The sequence below is a fragment of the Heloderma suspectum genome, chromosome 2 (genome assembly GCF_057233095.1).
Source record: "Heloderma suspectum isolate Gila_16-S chromosome 2, 16-S_ref, whole genome shotgun sequence".
NCBI classification, from domain to species: Eukaryota; Metazoa; Chordata; class Lepidosauria; order Squamata; family Helodermatidae; genus Heloderma; species Heloderma suspectum.
In genome coordinates this window covers 397,664,114-397,686,459 of record NC_139459.1, presented here as the reverse complement: position 1 = coordinate 397,686,459, position 22,346 = coordinate 397,664,114, and the positions used below count along the sequence as shown (strand labels likewise).

Below are 22,346 nucleotides of genomic sequence, written 5' to 3'. Positions count from 1 at the left end.
TCGTCCAGAAGTTCCTGCAGTGGGTGGTTGCTGGCCAACGTAAGCCACTCTTCAGTGAAACTGAGACCTCTTGGTAGCTTTCCATACCATCAACCACGGAATCCTGCAGGAAAAGGGACTCTATGCTCTGATCAGGGCCGGGGGCGTGGTCTCGGGGAAGGATCTACATCGCTCTGGCCACCATTTTGGAGCGACGGCTAGGCACGTAGCACTCATGCTTTTGAGTGTGAACTGTCGCGAGAATCTCAAGCTGGGGAACTGCCAAACTGATGGTGAGGAAATGAAGGAGCACAAAACACTCACTTTTTACCTAAAAAGGGACGGAAAGACACAGCAGAGCCCCTCAGATACAGAACAGCCACTGAAGTGTCGTGCCCCTACATTCAAGGGACTGCACAGCTGCGCATTTCAGTAAAATGCCCCCCCCAGGGCACGGCGAGTCTGGTAGGGAAGCGTGCAGCACGTGGCGGGTGTAGCACAGGGCATGTTGACTCGAAGCCGTATCTCTGCGCAGTCGCGAGGGGGGGGGGCAAAGCGGTGCCATATGGATGCGGCCTTAGTCACAGGTTGGGAATTGAACATGACTTGGAACATCCTTTAGTGTTTACCAGTCAAAGATACATTCAGTCAAGATGTTTAACAAAGAATGGAAGAAACAGCAATGTTGGGAATGTAACAGAGAGGTTTTTATTATTATTTTTAATGAAATCTGCCATTGCTGCAAATTTCCAGAAATGTTACCTTGGCCATGTTTGGACATCGCTTTGAGCCATGGTGGCATAATAAGCTACTCAGTAGCATATTTTGGAAATAGTCCACACCACATAACTGGGCGAATGAGTAGCTGTGCACAATCTGACCCACCTCCCCACCCATCAACATGATCATCTACATTTCTATACTTCCTCAGAGCCTCTCTGGGAGGTTTACAGTTGTGTCCCGCTGCAGTCCTCCTGCCTGTGAACTTTTGAGGTTTACAGAGGCATGGTAAAAAGGTAGGCCCTAGAAGCCTGTTTTTTGGGGGTTGGGGAGGGGATATGTCTGAGAAGAGTAGCTTCATTTTCCTGGTCAAGTTTCATTTTCCTGAGTTAGGTTTTGTGCGTCAGGTTTGAAACTGTACTTTCAGATTTGGGGAAGGAGGGGATAAAAAGGGAGAGAGAGCCAGTGAGAACCAGTGTGAGACCGGAGAGACGAAGACCAAAGAGTCAATCAGATGTGGGGTGAAGTGCCAATCACCCCACATCTGAGCCTAACTTCCACGTTTTGGGGAAGAGGACATTTAGAAGAAGGAAGGTGGGGCTCTTAAGAAGGCAAGAGATCTCAAGGAGTTGCTGAGGGGGTCCAGGTCATCAGAGGAACCGTGAAACCCCCATTTATTACATCGCAGCAGGGGCTACAAGGAGCAAAACCTGGTGTGCACCAACCCCAAACCCCCCAAACCAAAAACAAATAAACCCTTGGGTGTTTGCAGGAACAGGGCAAACGTTCATAGGTTGACCCGCCTAGTTGGGAGACCCAATGCACCCACAATTGTACATTTCCCCCCATAGCCATTGCTGGCATAGACACCTTTATTGTTCTCCAAGTCACTAAAGCACAAGAGCACTTCAACACTAAAGTGGAATTGCGCATCTCTCTCCCCACACACACATACACACATTGCTGGCAGAGCGTCTTCTGTTCTGAATATCGCTAAAGCACTCTGTCGCTATATCACAGTTTCATATATAAAGGGCTTCTGCAGTACCATCTATGGGTTCAAATGCACAAGTGCGATATGGTGAGAGAGCGGGTTAGCACTACCACAGTATGTTGTACAGCTGAAATCAGCTACTGCAGTATTGTCTATGGTTTAAAAGGTGAAAATCCCAGGTGCCAAAAAGGGGGCGAAGTCTGTAAACCCTTGGAACTTTTCAGGATTGGGTAGGGATGGCGGAGAATTTCTCCACGAATCTCCAGGAGGCCGAATGCCAACACATTCGCCCCCCCGAAATTGGTGGTGAAATTCTCCGCCCTCCCCCCACCCCACCCCCGGGATGGGACTTACCTCTGTCGAATGTCCCTCTCGGCGTCGGGTCCCGGCAGCGTTGCGGTGGGCATTGCGGCGGGCGTTGCGGCAGTGGCGGCCGGTCTTGTGACCAGCTGCCGCCATCGCCATTTCCCTGTAAAGTATTTAAAACACACACACACACACATGATAGGCTACGTAACGATTTACGTAGCCTATCACGGCTAGATTTTCAAAGTCAGCCGTGATAGGCTATGTAAATCATTATGTAGCCTATCATGGGTGACTTTGAAAAAAAAAAAATTGCGTACGCAAATGGCGGCGCCCATGGGTGCCGCAATTTGTGTTCCTTATTAGGGCATGGGTAGTCTACGTGACGATTTACGTAGACTACGGCGAAAATAAGGGCAACGCAAATAGCGTGCCCTTATTTTCGCCATAGTCTACGTAAATCTTTACTTAGACTACACGTGCCAAAATAAGGAATGCAAATGGCAGCGCCCATGGGCGCCGCCATTTGCATAAGCACTTTTTTTTTTTCATAGTCACCCGTGATAGGCTACATGACAATTTACGTAGCCTATCACGGATGACTATGGAAATCTAGCTGTGATAGGCTACATAAATCGTTACATAGCCTATCACGGGTGGTTTTTGTTTTTTTTTACTTTAGGTGTTTTTTTTTGCAATGGCGGCGGCGGCAGCCAGTCGGGAGACTGGCCGCCGCCCCCGCCCGTGACAAAACGCCGCCGAACCACTGCTGGGACCCGCCGCCGAGAGGGACATTCGCCGAAGGTAAGTCCCATCCCAGGGAGGCGGGGGGCCGGCAGAGAATTTCCCAGCCAACTTCGGGGGGCCGGATTTGTCGGCGCTCGGCCTCCCGAAGATTCAGGGAGAAATTCTCTGCCATCCCTAGCTATAACTCCCTGACCGCTTGGGGCAAAATTGTGCAGGTGAGTGCCTTCCTGGGAATCCTCCAGATGAAGTTACACAATCACAAGCTTCCCATATTCCCCTCTTTGCCAAGTTGCACAGTTTCAAAGTAGCGATCAGAGAAGCCTGTGATTGTGTAACTTCACTGTAGTGGGGTAGCCCGAAAGCACGAGGCTGTCACTGTACTCCGGGAAAGCTGTCATTTCGTAAAAGTAGTGCGGTAACAGGGAGGGCTGTGCTTGTTGGCCTGCGGTTGTCCCTGGGCTGCTTGCCAGACCTTGGAAAGGGGCTCTGCAGGCTGGAGCAGAGCAGCCAAAGCAGTTTTGCCTGCTCTTGCCAGCCAATTCTGCAGGTGACCAGAATGAGCCACAGGGAGTGCCAGATGACACGATAACCGACAGTGGGTGAAATAACCTTTTCTGAAGGTTGTGGGTTATCAGAGTGGCTTCTTTCAGCCAAGTAAGCCATTATGGATTTAAAAATTCTCAACGGACATGATACCTAACAATGGGTTAACTAAGCCATCATGACTTATTGAACACATTGTGGGTTATTCTGATGTCTGAACCCAGTAAATATACAGTATTGATTGATTGATTGATTGATTGTCAGGGATTGTCAGCCATTTGTCAGGGATGCTCTGACTTGGATTCCTGCATTGAGCAGGGGGTTGGACTCGATGGCCTTGTAGGCCCCTTCCAACCCTCCTATTCTATGATTCTATGATTCTATGATTCATTGATTCATTGATTCATTAGATTTCTTCCCTGCCAAATAGCAAAAACCCACTAGGTGTTTAAATTACAAAACAAAAACATGATATAAAAAACTTCAGCATACAAAGTTTAAAAGCAATTTTAAATCGCTAAAAATGGCTCAGAATTTTAGTTCATCATTCTAATGGAAAATGCATGATAATCAAAATTTTAATTTTCCACAAGTTTATGAAAAATCAAACAAAATGCTTGAGGTGGGGGGGAGGACAATATTTCTTTCTTCCATCCTCCCCCCAAATTGTTTGTGGAAATTACGCATCTTTACACACACACACACACACACACACACTGCTGGCAGAGTGTCTTCTGTTCTGAATATCGCTAAAGCACTCTGTCACTATATCACAGTTTCATATATAAAGGGCTACTGCAGTACCATCTATGGGTTCAAATGCACAAGTGCGATATGGTGAGAGAGCGGGTTAGCACTACCACAGTATGTGGGACAGCTGAAACCAGCTACTGCAGTATTGTCTATGGTTTAAAAGGTGAAAATCCCAGGTGCCAAAAAGGGGTTGAAGTCTGTAAACCCTTGGGACTTTTCAGGATCAGGACAAAACTTGACACACAACTTTCCCACACCACAGCAGAGCAGTACTTCCGGACTTTGCTTTTTCATAGAGAAGGAGCCAGAAAAGGGAAAAGGGGGTGGGAGCTCTGACTGCTAGACAGTTTGCTGGAGCGGCATGAAATTGCACAGCTGGGGTCCCCTCATGGGGAGCCTTCTGCCACTGTAGTGTGTAATAGCACGATGTTGCTTCTTCACACAACAATATGCTAGATAGAAACAAAGGGTGTGAGCTAAAACTCCCTGACAGCGTGGGGCAGAATTGTGCAGGGGGGTGCCTTCCTGGGAAGCCTCCAAATGCTGAAGTGGAGAATTGCAGAACTGCCTTCTTCATGGAAAAGTGAGCCGTTCTTTCCCTATTCCCCTCTTTGCCAAGTTGCACAGTTTCAAAGCAGTCATCAGGGAAGCCTGTGATTGTGTAACTTCACTGTAGTGGCATAGCACGATACCGCGAGGCTGTCCCTGTACTCTTGGAAAGCTGTCATTTTTAGGGATGTACGAATTGTGCGCATACCGTCCCGCTTGACTTTCACAGTTGGCGTCCTCTGTCCCGTCCCGCTGCCTGCAAACCCCCGAAATACTGTGTTTTTTTTTCTTGCCTCAAAAGTTACGTAAATAAAATGGCTGCAAAGTTTCTCCGCGCGCAACAGCCGCCCGTCCTGTTCCGCCATTCTGCGAAAGACTATTAGTCGCAAATATTTACGTCGTTTTCAGCGGCCGGAATTGACCCTATGTAACTTCCGCCACATTCTCCCTTGTTGTGATTGCTTACGTATTTCCTCCCTAGGGAGGAATCCCCCCGTAGCTTCCGCCGCACTCTTGCCATTGTTGGGATTGCTTACGTATTTCCTCCCTAGGGGGGAATCCCCCCGTAGCTTCCGCCGCACTCTCGCCATTGTTGGGATTGCTTTCGCCAGAACTTTCCCACTATTTCCATAATTATTTACGTTTTTTTTCCCGTTGCTGCCCGAAATGTTTCCTGCCCTCTGTGCGCTTCCCCACTGTCTTGTTTTCTCGGACAGGGACAGGGACTGGGATTTTTTTAATTTTTGTGTATTTGTGCTTGATGATCCTTGCGTTTACTGGTCTTGTTAACCTAACCGCCTCAAAATAAAAAAAAACGGGGCTGTGGCTCGGCTTCTGCAAAATCCATCGTCAACTTCCTACTAACTTCCTGAATGTCGTCTGCATTTGCGCTTGTGTCTGCTTGGTGATTTGTGGGTGGAGTTCTGTTGTGTGGTGGTGATGGTGTGTTAGTGGTGGTGCTTAGTGGATTTCCTTGTATTAGTGTTGTTTGTGCATTGTGGTGGTTTTGTCTGGTCTTTCTGTGTGTGTGTGTGTGTGTGTGTGTGTATAGTTGTGCATTGTGGTGTTTTTGTCCAGTTTGGTCTCTGTGTGTGTAATTAAGTGGTGGTTGTACGTGGCTGTCTTGGTGTGTGTGTGTTTGTGTGTAACTGCCCATGGGCACCGCCATTTGCATTCCTTATTTTGGCACGTGTAGTCTACGTAAATGTTTATGTAGACTACATGTGCCAAAATAAGGAACGCAAATGGCAGCGCCCATGGGTGCCGCCATTTGCATACGCACGGTGCTTTTTGTTTTTGTTTTCCACTCAGCCGTGATAGGCTACGTAAATATTTACGTAGCCTATCACGGTGTTTTTTAAAAATCTAGCCATGATAGGCTACATAAATCTTTACGTAGCCTATCACTTTTTTTTTTTTAACTTGGAAATGGCGGCGGTGGCAGCCAATCAGAAGACTGGCCGCTGCTGCCACCACCGCCAAACAATGGCCAAACCGCCGCCGGAGCCACCACCGCCAGGGACATTCGCACAAGGTAAGTCCCGTCCCGGAGGGGTAGCGGGGGGGTGGCAGACCGTTTCTCCACCAATTTCGGGGGGCTGAATGCGCTGGCATTCGGCCTCCCCGTGATTCTTGGAGAAATTTTCTGACATCCCTAGAGAAATCTATGAAACATAGCTTGGAATTCCGATCAATCAACATGACACAAGGTGCAGATGTAAGCTACTCCTGCACTAGGTAGCACTGCGAAAACACATGACACAAGGTGCAAAAAAAATGTACTGTACAGACTTCGAAACTCAACGAGAGTTATCTAAACATGTCCTCACTGGTGAAAGTCTGAAAAGCATGGGGGAGGAGATATCTGGCTCCCTTGCAAGGTCCACTCCTTTGCATCAGCTCGATTATACCACTGTGTGAAACTCAGCACCTACAGGGCTGGCCCAAAGCATTTTGCTTCCTGAGGCAAAGGATAAAATGGCACCCCTCCATCCTATATAGAGCGATAGCTGAAACTTACTTGAACAGTGACAATGGGAGAGCCTCTTCCACCACACCAGAGGACAACCAGCTGGCTGAGGAGCTACAAGGCAGTCTGAGGAGCACCCACAGTTCTGTGCCCCAACACCGGGCTGCTACCTAATGATAGGGCTGGTCCTGACCTGAGCACATACTTGGCAAATCCCACCGCCTTTTTCCGGGGTGCATTTGTGGTCCCCCAGGAGCAGTGCCTGATTAGTCAGGTCCTCTTTTAAAAACCATCCTCAGAACTGTAATTGCTTAATCAATTCACATTGCAGCTCTAGTTAAGAGATCAAGGCCAAACAAGACAGCAAACTATGATGAATGGCTTTGGAAACAAAGCAAGCACAAAACACTGAAGTGTTTTTGCACTGAAAAGGTGTATCATTTGAGAAAGTATTGCAGTTCTTTTAAAGAGTTGGGGTTTTCTTTAGTACTGGAGTACCATGTAACATTTAAATAATATGAAATATGTTCACAGCAATGAATATGAATGAATGTAAAACAGTCGTGTATGTTTGTCGTGTTGAAGAAGAAGATCCCTTCCCCAAATGGTCCCCTCCAAAGATTTTGGACTTCAACTCCCATCAGGCCCAGCCGGCATGACCAATGGTCAATAATGCTGGGAGTTGTAGCCCAAAACATCTGGAAGGCTGCAGGTTGCAGAAGGCTAATGTAGGGACTATTCAAATATTCAAAGATATTTATTTGTATCCAGATATTTACAAGCACCTGTGATGACAGAGTCTTACCAGATTCATCCTTTGGAATAACATAGATATCTTGACTTTCATTCCACTGCTGTAGAATCTCCCTGGGAACATTTTCATCCTCTTTGGAGACACTGCCCTTCCACTCACCATCCATGAACTTTCTTCCTCTTCCTCTTCCGGCTGTGCCTGTGCCACTTTCTGTAGCGGAAATTGGTGGTGTGTGCTGCTTACGGGAGCGGGGTGGACTGGGGCTGGGGTTGCTGTCACTGCTGGTCACATCTTGGGCTTCCTCCTCTTCCATCTCATTCTTAAAATACTGCTGAAATGCAACCTCAGCGGCGTATGTTCTCGCCTGACGTGCACGCCTCTTTTGAGTGCTGGATTGACCACGGGTTCCTCTTTTCTCCATGTTCATGTCTCTGGGCAGAAGGAGACATAAATGCATGTGGCAAAGCTGAAATCATGTGTACAGCCTACAATCGCAGATATAGTGCAGTGTAGAAGTAGTTACCCACCAATCCAGCCATTCAATGCTAACAAAATAGGGGCATATTGTACAGCAGATTAGGCTGAAAAGCCGAGGATGGAGGATGTAGTCCATCCATGCAGCCTGAAAAACACAAGCCTACAGTACACACAGGATGCTGGAGGATGGAGTCCTTCCCAGCAGGCCTAACAAAGGCTGCTGGAGGATGCCTTCCCAGTTCCCCCCACCTCAACCCACTCAGAAATATGTAGGCACATGGATTAATCCTGGAAAGCCCAGGAGGATGCAGGATGGGGTCCTTCCCGGGCCCGGCAGACTAACAAAGGCTGCTGGAGGATGCCTTCCCAGTTCCCCCCACCTCAACCCACTCAGAAATATGTAGGCACATGGATTAATCCTGGAAAGCCCAGGAGGATGGAGGATGGGGTCCTTCCTGGGTCCGGCAGAATAACAAAGGCTGCTGGAGGATGCCTTCCCAGTTCCCCCCACCCCAACCCACTCAGAAATATATAGGCAGGCACATGGATTAATCCTGGAAAGCCCAGGAGGATGGAGGATGTTGTCCTTCCCAGGCCCGGCAGACTAACAAGGGCTGCTGGAGGATGCCTTCCCAGTTCCCCCCACCCCAACCCACTCAGAAATACATAGGCACATGGAATAATCCTGGAAAGCCCAGGAGGATGGATGATGGAGTCTTTCCCAGCAGGCCTAACAAAGGCTGCTGGAGGATGCCTTCCCATTTCCCCCTGCTCCTCCAACGCACCCCAAAATCGCTACACATAGGGGCACATTCAGGTAAAGTAAACATACCTTCAGTGTAATAAAGGTTGAACTGCAGTGCCGTAGAATGGGGGGATGCAGAAACACACTCCTTGCAGCTGCTGGAGACGGACACTCTGTCTGCAGCAGCGGCACCTCTGTTCTCTCTAGTCTAGATTCTGGAGTTTGGCTGGAGAAACTGAGGCTGCTGGACATACACCGCCATCCTATGTGAAGGCGGGCATCAGCGGGATAAATGGTCGATGAGTTCCCTCCCCTCAATGACGTTATCTTCCTGGTGGAGTGGGGGGGTGGCCTGGAGGGATCTCACTCACCTGACCTCACCTGACCTGAACCTGACCTCACCTTCACACACAGACAATTAAAAAAAAGATGAGGCTATGTGGAGTTCGTGACTCAGCCTCAGGCAGGCTACGCGCACTTCATGACCCCATCCCTCCCAGCGAAAGAAAGCCGCGTCATAGCAGGAAACTGCATATTTATTAAATAGTTTCGTAAAATCCCTTTCACCATCTTTCGTCCTGATTTGAGAAGTTTCCTTCATAAATACCTTCATAAAATTTTCGGCAGAGGAAAAAAAAAAGTACCGCGTGAACTCCAGTTTGAGTAGATCGGGGCACCCCGTCCCAGAGGAGGGTTCGGCGGGCCGAATATGTCTGAATTCGGTCTCATTTGACTTTCGAGCATATTTCTCTGACATCCCTATATTTTGTAAATGTAGTGCGGTATCAGGGAAGGCTGTGCTTGTTGGCCTGCAGTTGTCCCTGGGCTGCTTGTCAGACCTTGGAAAAGGGCTCTGCAGGCTGGAGCACAGCAGCCAAAGCAGTTTTGCCTGCTCTTACCAGCCAATTCTGCAGGTGACCGGAATGAGCCGCAGGGAGTGTCAGATGACACGATAACCTACAGAGGGTGAAATAACCTTTTCTGAAGATTGTGGGTTATCAGAGTGGCTTCTTTCAGCCAAGTAAGCCATTATGGATTTAAAAATTCTCAACGGACATGATACCCAACAATGGGTTAACTAAGCCATCATGACTTATTGAACACATTGTGGGTTATTCTGCTATCTGAACTCAGTAAATATACAGGATTTATTTATTCATTCATTTGATTCCTTCCCTGCCAAATAGCAAAAACCCACTAGGTGTTTCAATTACAAAACAAAAACATGATATAAAAAACTTCAGCACACAAAGTTTAAAAGCAATTTAAAATAGCTTAAAATGGCTCAGAATTTTAGTTCATCATTCTAAAGGAAAATGCATGATAATCAAAATTTTAATTTTCCACAAGTTTATGAAAAAATGAAACAAAATGCCGGAGGTGTGGGGGGAAGAGGACAATATTTCTTTCTTCCATCCTCCCCCAAAATTGTTTGGTTTGTTTCCAGGCCTTCACATCTCTACCCTGACATTTGCCTGATTTTTTTGTCAGCATTTGATTTCAAAGCCTACTTTAAGATTCAGATGCCACCTTCTTCTGTTTTCATCTTCAGATGTTCCTTTGCATTCAGATCAGGCCTTAATAACATGATATAGCATTTGGGAAGAAAAATGCAGCCCAGCAACCCAGCACTGGAGGCCAAGATAGAGAAGACCTGCACAGCTACCATGTATTTCCCCTTGGTGCTCAGGTAGGTGGGCACAAAGGATACCCAAATGCTGTAGAAGACCAGCATGCTGAAGGTGATCAGCTTCGCTTCATTGAAGGCCCCGGGCAGCTTCCTGGCTAGGAAAGCCACCACAAAGCAGATGGCAGCCAGGAAGCCCATGTAACTAAGGGCACTATAAAACATGGCAACAGACCCTTCATTGCATTGCAGGATGATCTGTCCAGGCTGGGCATGCCTGTCAGAGTCAGGGAAGGGTGGACAGATCCCCAGCCAGATGGCGCAGATGACAACCTGGACAATGGAACAGGAAATGACAATGGAGTTGGCCAAGCTCTTCCCCAGCCATCTCCTCATCTTGTTCCCTGGCTTTGTGGCCAGGAAGGCCAGCACCACAGTGATGGTTTTTGCCAACAGAGAAGAGACAGCAACTGAGAAGATAATGCTGAAGGCTGTTTGTCGGAGGAGGCAGGTTGCTTTCCTCGGCTGACCCATGAAGAGGAAGGAGGACAAGAAGGAAAGCAGCAGGGAGATGAGGAGAACGTAGGAGAGGGTCCGGTTGTTGGCTTTGACTATAGGAGTTTCTAGGTTTCTAATGAAGATTCCTAACACAAAGCCAGTGGTTAAGGAGAAGAATAGGGCAAAGGAAGCCAGAATGACCCCCAAATATTCTTCATAGGAGAGGAAGACTTTTTCCTTGGGACGACATTGATCTTGTTCTTTGTTGGGATACTGATCTTCTGGACATCTGGTGCAATGGTCTGCATCTGAGCAGGAGGATGAGGAGGAGGAGGAGGAGGAGAAGAAGAAGAAGAAGAAGAAGAAGAAGAAGAAGAAGAAGAGTGATTTGGTATCAACAAAATCTGTCTGTATTTGTCTGTGCTCTAGGATTTTCTCTTATACATCACTAAGAAATTAGTTTCTTTTAAAAAATGTCCTGGAAAAAAACCAACCAACCAGCAGCCCTTAGTTAAAATGTTGCAGTGGGTCTTTGCCCTGTTCCCAAAGGGCTTCCTTTTCCTCTGGAACTCCTTACCTTCATGAGTGGAGATAGTCCCTTCTGCACATGGAGAACAAGCATAGCAGCAAATGGGCTTTCCTTCCTGAATCCCCTTGATGTATCCAGGGAAGCAGCTTCTGGTACATCTTGAATAAGGCAAAGTCTAGGCAGAAAGACAAGGAACATTGAGGGAAAAGTGTTCGTGGTGTATTTGGAAGCTCTGGCAGTGATTAAAAGCAAACAGAATTGTACAGCTCCAAAAGGTCCGCCTACACTTTGGGAAGGAGCATTAAAATGGCAAATGCATTGCAATGTATAAATGTCTAAAGTAATGCATATTGGGGTGAAAGATCCCAATTTCATGTATAGGCATTGACAGCATATTAGCTAGCAGTGACTGACCAAGGAAGACATTTTGGGGTTGTGGTGGACAGCTCCATGAAAATGTTGACCTAGTGTGCAGTTGCTGTAAAGAGGCAAATTCCACGTTAGGTGTAATTAGACAATGAATCAAAAATTAAACTGCCAAAATTCATATTTCCTGTATACACATTGATGGTACGACCAGAGTTGGATTACCGTGTACAGTTCTGATCACTGTATTTCCCCCCCCCCCGTACATTGTGAGCACATTTGGAAATCTAAGAAACTGCTGGAGGCACCAAAACAAAATGGCTTCCATGGAGAATGTAGCTACTCACATCATGGGTGCTATGTGGGGCTGGCTAGTCAAACGAATAGTAATTCACTCAAGAAATTGAGAACAAGCAGAGGAAGGGTATGAACTCCCAAGCCAATGCACATATTTGGGTCAAAAAATACCTAGTTAAGGTTGCAATCCTCTGCATGCTTACATGGAACTCAGTGGGGATTTCTTCTGAGTAGGCTTACAGAGGATTGGTGCACTCATCCAATCAACACTCTTTCTCTCACACATACACATACACCTCTCCCCAGCCCCAAAGGAATGGAAAATACTCCAGCCCCCCAAAAGAAAGAAAACATTTTCCCTAGCCCAATGCGAGATTCAACCACTTCATTCCCCACCAGGTGTTCCTACATCTTCCTCTGCCATCACAATCCCCAGCCAGAAGGTGGTGTGTGTGTGTGTGTGTGCAAGTTTGTGTGAAGAATGAGAATAGTGAATGGGGAGGGAGAGAAAACAAGAACAAGGCTAAGGGCTGAGAGGAGGAACTAATTGTCAGAGCCTTGTAGGTTATAGCCAGGATGTGATTAGAAGTAGCCTGGAAAGGCTTGGGCCTATTCAGCCTCTGGGATGTCAGAGACTGTGTGAACCTCTCTCTGTCAGTGTTCTCAGAGCAGAGCCAGGGAAGTCACCCAACTCCCTGTCCACATGCTGGTCCGGCCTTGGTAGGCAGGGAGGCTGGGAGCTGCCTGTGAGAATCTGACAGAGGTGGGGCAGGGATTGCAGAAGGGTCACCCAGGTTAAAGCGACACTGCTGGAGGGCTGAGCAGTGCCGCCCTGTTCAGACTAGGGGTGTACGAAACCCCGCTTACCTGGCTCTGCTGGGTTCCGCTGTGGGGGGAGGTGCTCCGTCCCTCCCCCCGGAACCCTCGCTGGGGGGGGAGGCGATCTGGTCCTCCCCCCCCAAATCCTCGAAAGCCGGCTGTGCTCCGCGGCAGCCCAGGCCAGGGCTGTCCGCGGCTGGATTTCTGGCCGCGGAAGGCTCTGGGTACAGGAAAAAAAAATGCATACGCAAATGGCGGTGGCTATGGCCGCTGCCATTTGCATTCCTTATTTTTCTTCGTCTTTTTTTTTTTACAGAGACGTGATAGGCTACGTAGAAACTTACGTAGCCTATCACGTCTCTGTAAAAAAAAGAAGACGAGACTGCAAATGGCAGTGGTGGCAGCCGGTTGAAAGACCAGCTGCCGGAGCCGCCGCTGCCGGAGCCACTGCTGGAGCTGCCACCGGAGCCACCGCCGCCCAGAACATCCGCCCCAGGTAAGTCTCGTCCCGGGGTGGATCTGTGGGGGGGGGGATGGGGGTGCAGGCCATTCCGCCACGGAGTTCGGGGGCCGAATGCACTGGCATTCGGCCTCACCGAGATCCATGGCGGAATTCTCTGACATCCCTAGTTCAGACAGGGGCCTTGCTGAAAGGCTAAAGGCCCTTGTCTGTTAAGGGATCTGGAGGGGGTGTTCTACAGTCATGCCTTCCCGTTTAAACTAGGAAGAGCCTTTGCTAGGAACATCTCATCTTCATTGCCCCATACCTTCTCTGTTTGGATCCATCATCATCTGGGCTTTTGGAGACACTCTGCACATGGACTGGAGCTTTGGATTGTTAAGGACTTGCCATGAAAAGTGCTGTGAGGCAAATAAAATGTGTGGCTAGAAGATGGGAGGGAAAGGTAAATAGCACAGCAAAGGGGTAGATGGGAGCAAAGAATCATTTTGGAGTGAGACAAGTAGCAGGCTAGGGGAAAGGGGAGAGGGGAGAGAGAGAGAGAGAGAGAGAGAGAGAGAGCACAGGGGAAAAGTCTGTGTGGGTGGAAGAATTTTGAAAAGGACCAGGAAGCAACTCCTTCCTTCTCCTTTTGCCTGCCCAACTGCTGATCAGCAGTGGGTTTGGGAAAATGAAGTAGAACCTGACAACCTTACGGTTTTTGAGGTGTATAAATAAATAAATAAATAAATAAATAAATAAATAAATAAATATGTTTGAAGGGGGCAGGGAGTGGATAGGGATGGATGAAAGTCCCTTACCTGTCCTCGAAGCTTGCTTCGCGGTGGGGGGGAGGCGCTTCGCTTCTCCCCCCGAAGTTCATGCAAGGCAGGGGAGGCACCCCGCCTCGCCCAGCCGAAATTCAGGCCAGGTAGAAGCGCCCCGTCTACCCGGCCGTGGGAAAAAAAAAAAAACCACCCCCGTGATAGGCTACGTAACAATTTACGTAGCCTATCACGGCTAGATTTCCAAAGTCAGCTGTGATAGCTACGTAAATCGTCACGTAGCCTATCACGGGTGACTTTGAAGAAAAAAAAAAGCACGTATGCAAATGGCGGCTCCCACAGGGAGCCACCATTTGCATTCCTTATTTGGTCACTGTAGTCTACGTAAATCTTTACGTAGACTACAGGGACCAAATAAGGAACGCAAATGGCGGCTCCCTATGGGGGCCGCCATTTGCGTACGCACTTTTTTTTTCAAAGTCACCCGTGATAGGCTACGTGACAATTAACCTAGCCTATCATGGCTGACTTTGGAGATCTAGCTGTGATAGGCTACGTTAATCGTTACGTAGCCTATCCCAGGTTTTTTTTTTTTTACTTTCCTTGTAATGGCAGCGGCGGCAACCGGTCAAAAGACCGGCTGCCACCCCCGCCCCTGACAAAGACCTGACGAACCGCCGCCAGGACCTGCCACCAGGAGGGACATTCGTGAAAGGTAAGTCCCATCCTGGGGGGGTGGCGGGGGGTGGCGGAGAATTTCACCGCCGATTTCGGGGGGCCGAATGCGTTGGCACTCGGCCCCCCGAAGTTTAGGGGAGAAATTCTCCCCCATCCCTAGGAGTGGAAACCTTTGCGGGCATCCTTGAAGTTCCCTGCAGACCCACTAGTACTCTTGGGCTCCATTTTTGGGACCCCTATCTCAGTGGCTCTACCATTAGAAGAGATGGGCTTCCTCACATCTTTATGCCACACAGTGGGATCCTCATCAAGTTGGAACTCATGGTATGGGGATGCCCGTCTCTCTAGACTCCCAAACTTCACTGTGACAACTGAGGCATTGGGTGGCACCACCCAGTTCAACAAAATATCGAAGTTGGCTGTCACGTCCCCATCCCCATCTAGATACATTCCATCCATGCAAGTATTGGAAAACCCAAAGTTTCTCAGGAAAGGGTGAAGCTGGAAAGACAGAGACAAGGAGAAACAATGTCAGTTATCTCAGCACTGCCCATTTTGAGAGCTAGTGTCTCTTGAATCGAAACCGGAGCATGTGCCTTCTAAAGCTATAATGGTTGTGTAATTTTGGTTCAAATATATTGATACAAAACAAACAAACCCTGACATCCCTTCTTTCTGCCTTGGCCTTTTGGGAAAATCTAGCATTCAAACCATCAGATAATTTAATTCTGCTCCCCGAATGAACATCCCCTTTCAGCCAGTGATTGGGGGGATTCTTGCTGAACTGGTAAAGGGTGTCTACATTCACAGAATGGGGTGCGAAAGGCACTACTGTTGCCTGGAGCACTTCCTAGCACCTGCGATCGGGTGGTGGCCATATCTGCCCCAGGAGCTCCATCATGCAGTGTTACTCCCAAGGGCTTTGGAAAAGTTGCTAGGAATAAGCTTCTGGGACAAGGTTTGGATGGCACCACTGAGTTCTGCCTCCATGACCTTGAACCCCACAGAACTGAGGAGGGGTCACTTTTTGTTTTGCCTGTCCCAACTACCCAAATTTGATCCAACATTTCTCAAATAGATAGATCAATTTAGTTTTCCACCTGGAGGAGACGTCTGGAAGTCGGAGTCAGTGGTGTTGCCACAACCTGAGCACTGGGTGAAGATAGAAGGCCCCATGGCCTGGGAGGGCCCAACAGACCCTTTGAAGGTATATAGGAATAGAGCAGCCAGTGTGGTGTAGTGGCTAGAGTGTTGGACTGGGAACTGGGAGATCCGGGTTCTAGTCCCCACTTGGCCATGGAAGCTCGCTGGCTGACTTTGGGCCAGGCCCAGACTCTCAGCCCAACCTACCTCACAGGGTTGTTGTTTTAAGGATAAAAAGGAGAGGAGGAGGATCATGTATGCCTTCTTGGGTTCCTTGGAGGAAAAAAGGTGGGATAGAAATGCAGTAGATAGATTAGATAGATAGATAGATAGATAGATAGATAGATAGATAGATAGATAGATAGGCAGGCAGGCAGGCAGGCAGGCAGGCAGGCAGGCAGGCAGGCAGGCAGGCAGGCAGGCTGGCAGGCTGGCAGGCAGGCAGGCAGGCAGGCAGGCAGGCAGGCAGGCAGGCAGGCAGGCAGGCAGGTGAGCCATGCTTGGTCAGACCAAGGGTCCATCCAGGCCAGCATTCTGTTCACACAGTGGCCAACCAGCAACTGTAGTCATGGTGTACCCACAATGGGGCTCCTCCTCTTAGTGTAGCCCCCCTGGCAAAAAAAAGTGGTGCTGCAGCCAGCCAGACAAGGCTGCAGGCCCAGTTGCATGCCATTTCATACGGATTTTTATGGTAGCAGCAACTTAAACCAGTTGTACGCTGCCCTTGGGAGACATGGCCAGTGAGGGCACAAGAGTAAAGCAGAGACTGCCCCTTTGCCACACTTGTGCCCTCACTAGCCCTGTCCCCACAGGCAGTCTCTCACTACTTTCTTTCCCTACCCTGTTTTCTTCTTCTTCTTTTATGTAATAAACTTACTCAGTTAGATTCTTGGGCTCAGCTACTTCCCCACTTAAACCTTCAGCTGTTGCTTGATCGTCTCTTAAGCCACCTAGATCATTTAGGCTACGCTAAATGGGATTGCATAGCTCAGATGGGATTGTTAAGATGATGATGGGATTGTTCAGCTCAGAAAAAAGGAGGGAAAGGGGAGACATGATAGAGGTCTACAAAATTATGCATGGTGTGGAGAAAGTGGATATGGAGACATTTTTCTCCTGCTCTCAAAATACTAGAGCCCAAGGGGTCATCCCATGAAGCTGATTGGTGGGAGATTCAGGATGGATAAAAGGATTCTTCACACATCACATAGCTCAACTATGGAACACCCTACCACCACAGGATGTAGTGATGGCCACCAATTTGGATGGCTTCAAAAGGGGGTTGGACAACTTGCTGCCGGGGAAGGCTATCAATGGCTTCTAGTCCTGATGGCTATGTACTACCTTCAGTAGCAGAGGCAATGAGTCCATTGGCACCAGTTGCAGGGGAACATGGGTGGGGTGGTGCTGTTGCGCTCATGTCCTGCTTTTGGGTTCATGGTCAACAGCTGGTTAGCCACTGTGTGAAGAGAATGCTGGACTAAATGGACCTTTGGTCTGATCCAGCATGGCTCTTCTTATGTTCTATGTGCAGCATTTGCCCAGACCACTGTGCCTGAAATCTTCGCAGAGTCTGGTTCCACAATTAATGACCCATGAATGAGAAATTCTGTATTTTTTACTAGAGGCATCTGGGATGGAAAAGCAAATACCTGCCATGCCTGTAGACTTGGAAGTTCCAACCTTTCTCTGTCCACCATCATCATATGCTTGGATCTGGAAGAGTAGGCTTCATGTAATGCTCGTGCCACCATCTGGACACTGTTGTAAACATGGTAGTTGTCTTGAGACAGAGCTTGTTCCAACACATCCAGGGGCAATTTCTCTTTCTGTTCACATCGACTCCTCCCTTTCACTGACAACGCGTATTTTGAATAGAAACAACGAAATGCTTTTTCCATGTAAGGAGTGATGTGACGGAGGTCAACATTGGCATGCTTTGGCCTGTTGTTTGTCTGGATCGAAAAGGAAAAGTACCAGTGGCTGTGCTGAAAATGTAACCAGCTGTCAGACACTGTTGAGGTGATATCCCACAAAGCTGTTGTGATCCAGACTCTCCCTTCTGTGGGTTTCACCAGTGTTTCAAGTATTTGCTTTAGAAGGAACAGTCCATCATAGAAAGAGCGAGTCTCTGCATAGAAAACAAATACCTTGACTTGTCTCCACTTGACAACAGATAGAATGGGAAGATTCAATTTATGCATGTTCATTTCAGGGATTATTTCTGAAATAGCAACACAGATACCATGGCTGGTGAGCACCGGTGTCAGTATCTCCATGAACCTTTCCCCATTGTCATTGTTGGGAGCAAAGAGACCGATCCACGTCCATCTGAAATGCAGGAGCAGTTTGACCATCCCCAGGTACAGGTCTTCATCTTTTGGGACCATCCGGTGGAAAAAAGGGAATTGAGTTTTATCCTTAAAGTTATGGGAGGTGAAAGCATAACTGACCTAGTAAGGAAAAAGGGAGATCAATGTGAAACTTTTGGGGGGCTTTTTTTGTAAGGCCAGTCCCATCTATGACAAAGCTAAGAGGCAGATTAGCTGGGTTCTGCAATCATCACCACAGCACCCCTGCACAGCAGAGTTTTCTGCCAATGGGCAACCATTCATTTGGGGTCCACAGGGCCTGCCTAGTCCAGCTTCTTGTTTCTCATTGTGGCCAACCAGCTGTGTGGGGGAAGTCCACAAGTAGGCCATGAGGGCAAGTTAAGCTTTCTGCTCCTGGCATTCAACAACTTGAATTCATCGTATGGTGCCCCTGCTCTTGACAGAAGGATATAGTCATGACAAGTAGCCATGGAGAATCGTACCCTTCACCTTCAGTGCGGATGGAGCTAAGACCAGAGAGGGTTTTGTCCATCTCTTGCTAACCCCTTGGACTGGCCCTGCCTTCCTTGGCAATGTCTTTTGGCTGCTGCTTCCCTCACCATCATCCGGTGGGAGACCTTTGCTCCCTGCTGTTCGTCATCAGGGCCAGAGGGAGTTTTATCTCGTTCCTGCTGTGACGTGGAAGTGACATTTGGCCCTGTTTCCTTCTGAAGCTCTTTAAAAGGCCACACTCTACCGTTGTATGCCTATAAGGTCACAGGGTGTTTTACTCAACTGCCGTATGCCTGACTATCAAGGTCACACGGTGTTTTACTCCACTGCCGTACGCATCACCATCAATGTCAGAGGGTGTTTGACAGTGTGGTTGTTTTGTCATTGTGAGTTCTTAGTTTTGATATGGATGTTTTTATTACATACTTGCTATGAAATAGTTTGGACTTTTCTTTAATATGTATGTGTATGATTTCTGTTGTTGTTTTTCATAATGCTTGTTGCTGTGAACTACTTTGATCAGACTGTATGGGAAAGTGCTATACAAATAAAATTGTCAGTTGATTGATGGATTGATATTTGTCTTGTCCATTTTGAGAGCTATCTATACTGTTGGTTGCAAAGTCCACAACCTAATGACACAGTGTGTGAAGACATACTTCCTTTTATATCTCCTGAATATCCCAGTACTCAGTTTCATGTTTTACCCCATTCCTGCTACCCCCTCAGATTAAGAACTGGCCTTGCTTCCCTCTGAAGGTCTTCAAAAGGCCTCACTCTACCATGGTTTTTTCTGATAGTGAATTATTAGTTTTGATGTTGATGTGTTATAATTGTCATGATATTTTTTTACGTTTCTATATTATGTATATGCATTGTGTGTTTTTCCTAATGTTTTGTTGTTGTGAACTGCCTTGAGCATGCTGTATGGAAAAGTGCTGTACAAAGAAAATGGTTGATTGATTTTATTGTCTTTTATCTAATCTCCTTTGAAAAATATGCGTGCTGTTGGCTGCAAGTTCCACAACTTAATGACATGAAGAAGTTCTTCATTTTATCAGTCCTGAATGTCCCACTATCCAGCTTCCTCGAATGACTCCATTGCATCCAAGTATTATGAGAGAGGGAGAAAAACTCCTATGTGTCTACCTTCTTCACATCATGCATAATGTTATCAACGTCCAGATGAGAAAAGTTCTCAGTATCTGCATGAACCTCTCTCCAGTGTCATTACTGACTTGCCTTTTAAGCTGAAATGTGTCCAAGGATTCTCATCTTCTCTCATTCAATGGACAGAACAAAATCTTAAATATTTGCCAAAGCAAAATGATTTCAGTACTTAAAAAAAAAAAATCCCTATTTTTAAGTTCCAGTGTGGAAAGCTTTGTCCCAAATGTGTATGCATGGGAATTCTGCCAGAGTTATATAGAAAGGATCAAAACTTCCTAATTGCAGAGATAAAGGCATTTTTGAGAGAAATCGAAAGAGGTATGTTAATTTAGCATCACCCGTTTCCACATTCATGCCATTCACAACATATACAGTCCCCAACATCCTACCTGGGTATTATCCTCTATTTTCTCGGTATTCAATGATATTGAATATTGCTCCCTCCTCTGGTCATCTGCTTCCTCCTCTGGTTTCAACCAGAGTTCACTGTTAGTTATGTTTGGAGGAGAATTTAGCATGGTAGAAATACAGTAATAAAAGGCTATTTTTTTAAAAAAATAATAATACAGATTTTCAAAAGTCATATAAGGCTAGAGGCAAACAGGAACTTTCCTCCCAGGCAACTGAAGGCCTTTTCGGGCTTTAGTCCCAATGCTATACACTGCACCCCACCTCTTCCTACCTGTGGGATTTTGTAGATACCCAACGTAGCTGAAATATGGACGGAGATTTCAGAGTCTGCACCTTCTACAACAGCCAACAGGTCATTCTGTCTTCCACAGCTGTAGTTTGGAATATTCTTCTGCCCAGGAGACAGCAGATCTAGCATGGCATCATACGTGATCCTTGCACTGAAATAGTTGTCATAGATGTTGTAACCCAGGGTGATGTTGGGTAAGAGCCTGGGATTTTGGTTGATTTCATGAATGGCCGACAAGAAGCCCAGGTCATGGAAGTAAATTATGTCTGCCATTCTGTAGCAAAATGTATTTATTTATTTATGTATGTATGTATGTATGTATGTAAGTATATGTGTATGTATAACTTTTGTATCCCAACCTATATCATTAGAATCTCAGAGAAGCATACAGATGAACTCAATTTAAACAGTGTAAAACAATAAATAATTTAAATAGCTAAAAACACATTAAATCATTAAGTTAGCTAATACCAACTGCCCCCCCCCCCCGAAGATCATGGCATCTGGCCCCATCACTTCCTGGCATATAGAAGGGGAAGAAATGAAAGCAGTGACAGATTTTACTTTCTTGGGCTCCAAGATCACCGCAGATGGTGACTGCAGCCATGAAATTAAGACGCTTGCTCCTTGGACGGAAAGCTATGGCAAACCTAGACAGCGTAGTAAGAAGCAGAGACATCACCTTGCTGACAAAGGTCCACATAATCAAAGCTATGGTTTTCCCAGTAGCAACGTATGGCTGTGAGAGTTGGACTATAAGAAAAGCTGAGTGCCAAAGAATTGAAGCTTTCGAACTGCGGTGCTGGAGAAGACTCTTACGAGTCCCCTGTTCTGCAAGGAGGTCAAATAAGTCCATCCTAAAGGAAACCAACCCTGACTACTCATTGGAAAGACAGATACTGGAGCTGAATGCCAGGAAGTGATGGGGCCAGATGCCATGATCTTCGTTTTTTTAATGTTGAGTTTCAAACCAGCTTTTGCACTCTCCTCTTTCACCCTCAACAAGAGGCTCTTGAGATCCTCTTCGCTTTCTGCCATTAGAGTGGTATCATCTGCGTATCTGAGGTTGTTGATAATTCTCTCAGCAATCTTAATTCCGACCTGTGATTCATCCAATCCAGCATTTCTCATGATGTACTCTGCATATAAGTTAAATAAGCAGGGCGACAATATGCAACCTTGTCGTACTCCTTTCCCAATTTTGCACCAATCAGTTGTTCCATATCTGGTTCTTACTGTTGCTTCTTGACCCTCGTACAGGTTTCTCAGGAGACAGGTAAGGTGGTCTGGTACCCCCATCTCTTTCAGAATTTGCCACAGTTTGTTGTGATCCACACAATCAAAGGCTTTAGCGTAGTCAATGAAGCAGAAATAGACGCTTTTCTGGAATTCTCTTGTTTTCTCCATGATCCAGCGAATGTTGGCGATTTGATCTCTAGTTCCTCTGCCTCTTCGAAACCCAGCTTGTACTTCCGGTAGTTCTCGGTTCGCATACTGCTGAAGCCTAGCTTGTAGGATTTTGAGCATAACCTTGCTGGCATGTGAAATGAGCACAATTGTATGGTAGTTTGAACACTCTTTGGCATTGCACTTCTTTGGGATTGGAATGTAAACTGACCTTTTCCAGTCTTGTGGCCACTGCTGAGTGTTCCAAATGTGTTGGCATACTGAGTGCAGCACTTTAACAGCGTCATCTTTTAGGATTTAAATAGCTCAGCTGGAATACCGTCATCTCCGCTAGCTTTGTTGTTACTAATGCTTCCTAAGGCCCACTTGACTTCACGCTCTAGGATGTCCGGCTCAAGTTCAGTGACCGCACTATCATGGCTATCAGAGACATTCAGATCTTTCCTGTATAGTTCTTCTTTGTATTCTTGCTACCTCTTCTTAATCTCGTCTTCTTCTGTTAGGTCCCTGCCTTCTTTGTCCTTTAT

General features: G+C 47.1%; 2 protein-coding genes across 2 annotated transcripts; both read right to left on the bottom strand.

Annotated features, from left to right (window-relative positions):
- Positions 1-9,676: 9,676 nt before the first annotated feature.
- Positions 9,677-14,092, bottom strand: LOC146356582 (vomeronasal type-2 receptor 26-like). Its single transcript, XM_084841254.1, has 3 exons — positions 13,933-14,092; positions 11,239-11,365; positions 9,677-10,969 (listed from the first exon to the last, which is right to left on the bottom strand). The coding sequence occupies exon 3, from the start codon at positions 10,695-10,697 to the stop codon at positions 10,056-10,058; it is 642 nt and encodes a 213-aa protein (XP_084697380.1). The 5' UTR covers positions 10,698-10,969; positions 11,239-11,365; positions 13,933-14,092; the 3' UTR covers positions 9,677-10,055.
- Positions 14,093-14,730: 638 nt separating this feature from the next.
- On the bottom strand, positions 14,731-20,685 carry LOC146356581 (vomeronasal type-2 receptor 26-like). Its single transcript, XM_084830197.1, has 3 exons — positions 20,395-20,685; positions 17,370-18,170; positions 14,731-15,075 (listed from the first exon to the last, which is right to left on the bottom strand). Exons 1-3 carry the CDS (start codon positions 20,683-20,685, stop codon positions 14,731-14,733), a joined length of 1,437 nt encoding a protein of 478 aa, XP_084686323.1.
- Between the last annotated feature and the right edge of the window lie 1,661 nt (positions 20,686-22,346).

What these genes read in the sequence shown, in the direction of transcription:
- LOC146356581 (XM_084830197.1), bottom strand. Translation starts at nt 20,685, where the DNA reads ATGGCAGACATAATTTACTTCCATGACCTGGGCTTCTTGTCGGCCATT. An exon ending in GTATCTACAAAATCCCACAG is followed by an intron (nt 18,171 to 20,394) that starts GTAGGAAGAGGT and finishes TTTCCTTACTAG; the next exon opens with GTCAGTTATGCTTTCACCTC. An exon ending in CAAGTCTACAGGCATGGCAG is followed by an intron (nt 15,076 to 17,369) that starts GTATTTGCTTTT and finishes CTGTCTTTCCAG; the next exon opens with CTTCACCCTTTCCTGAGAAA.
- LOC146356582 (XM_084841254.1), bottom strand. Translation starts at nt 10,697, where the DNA reads ATGGGTCAGCCGAGGAAAGCAACCTGCCTCCTCCGACAAACAGCCTTC.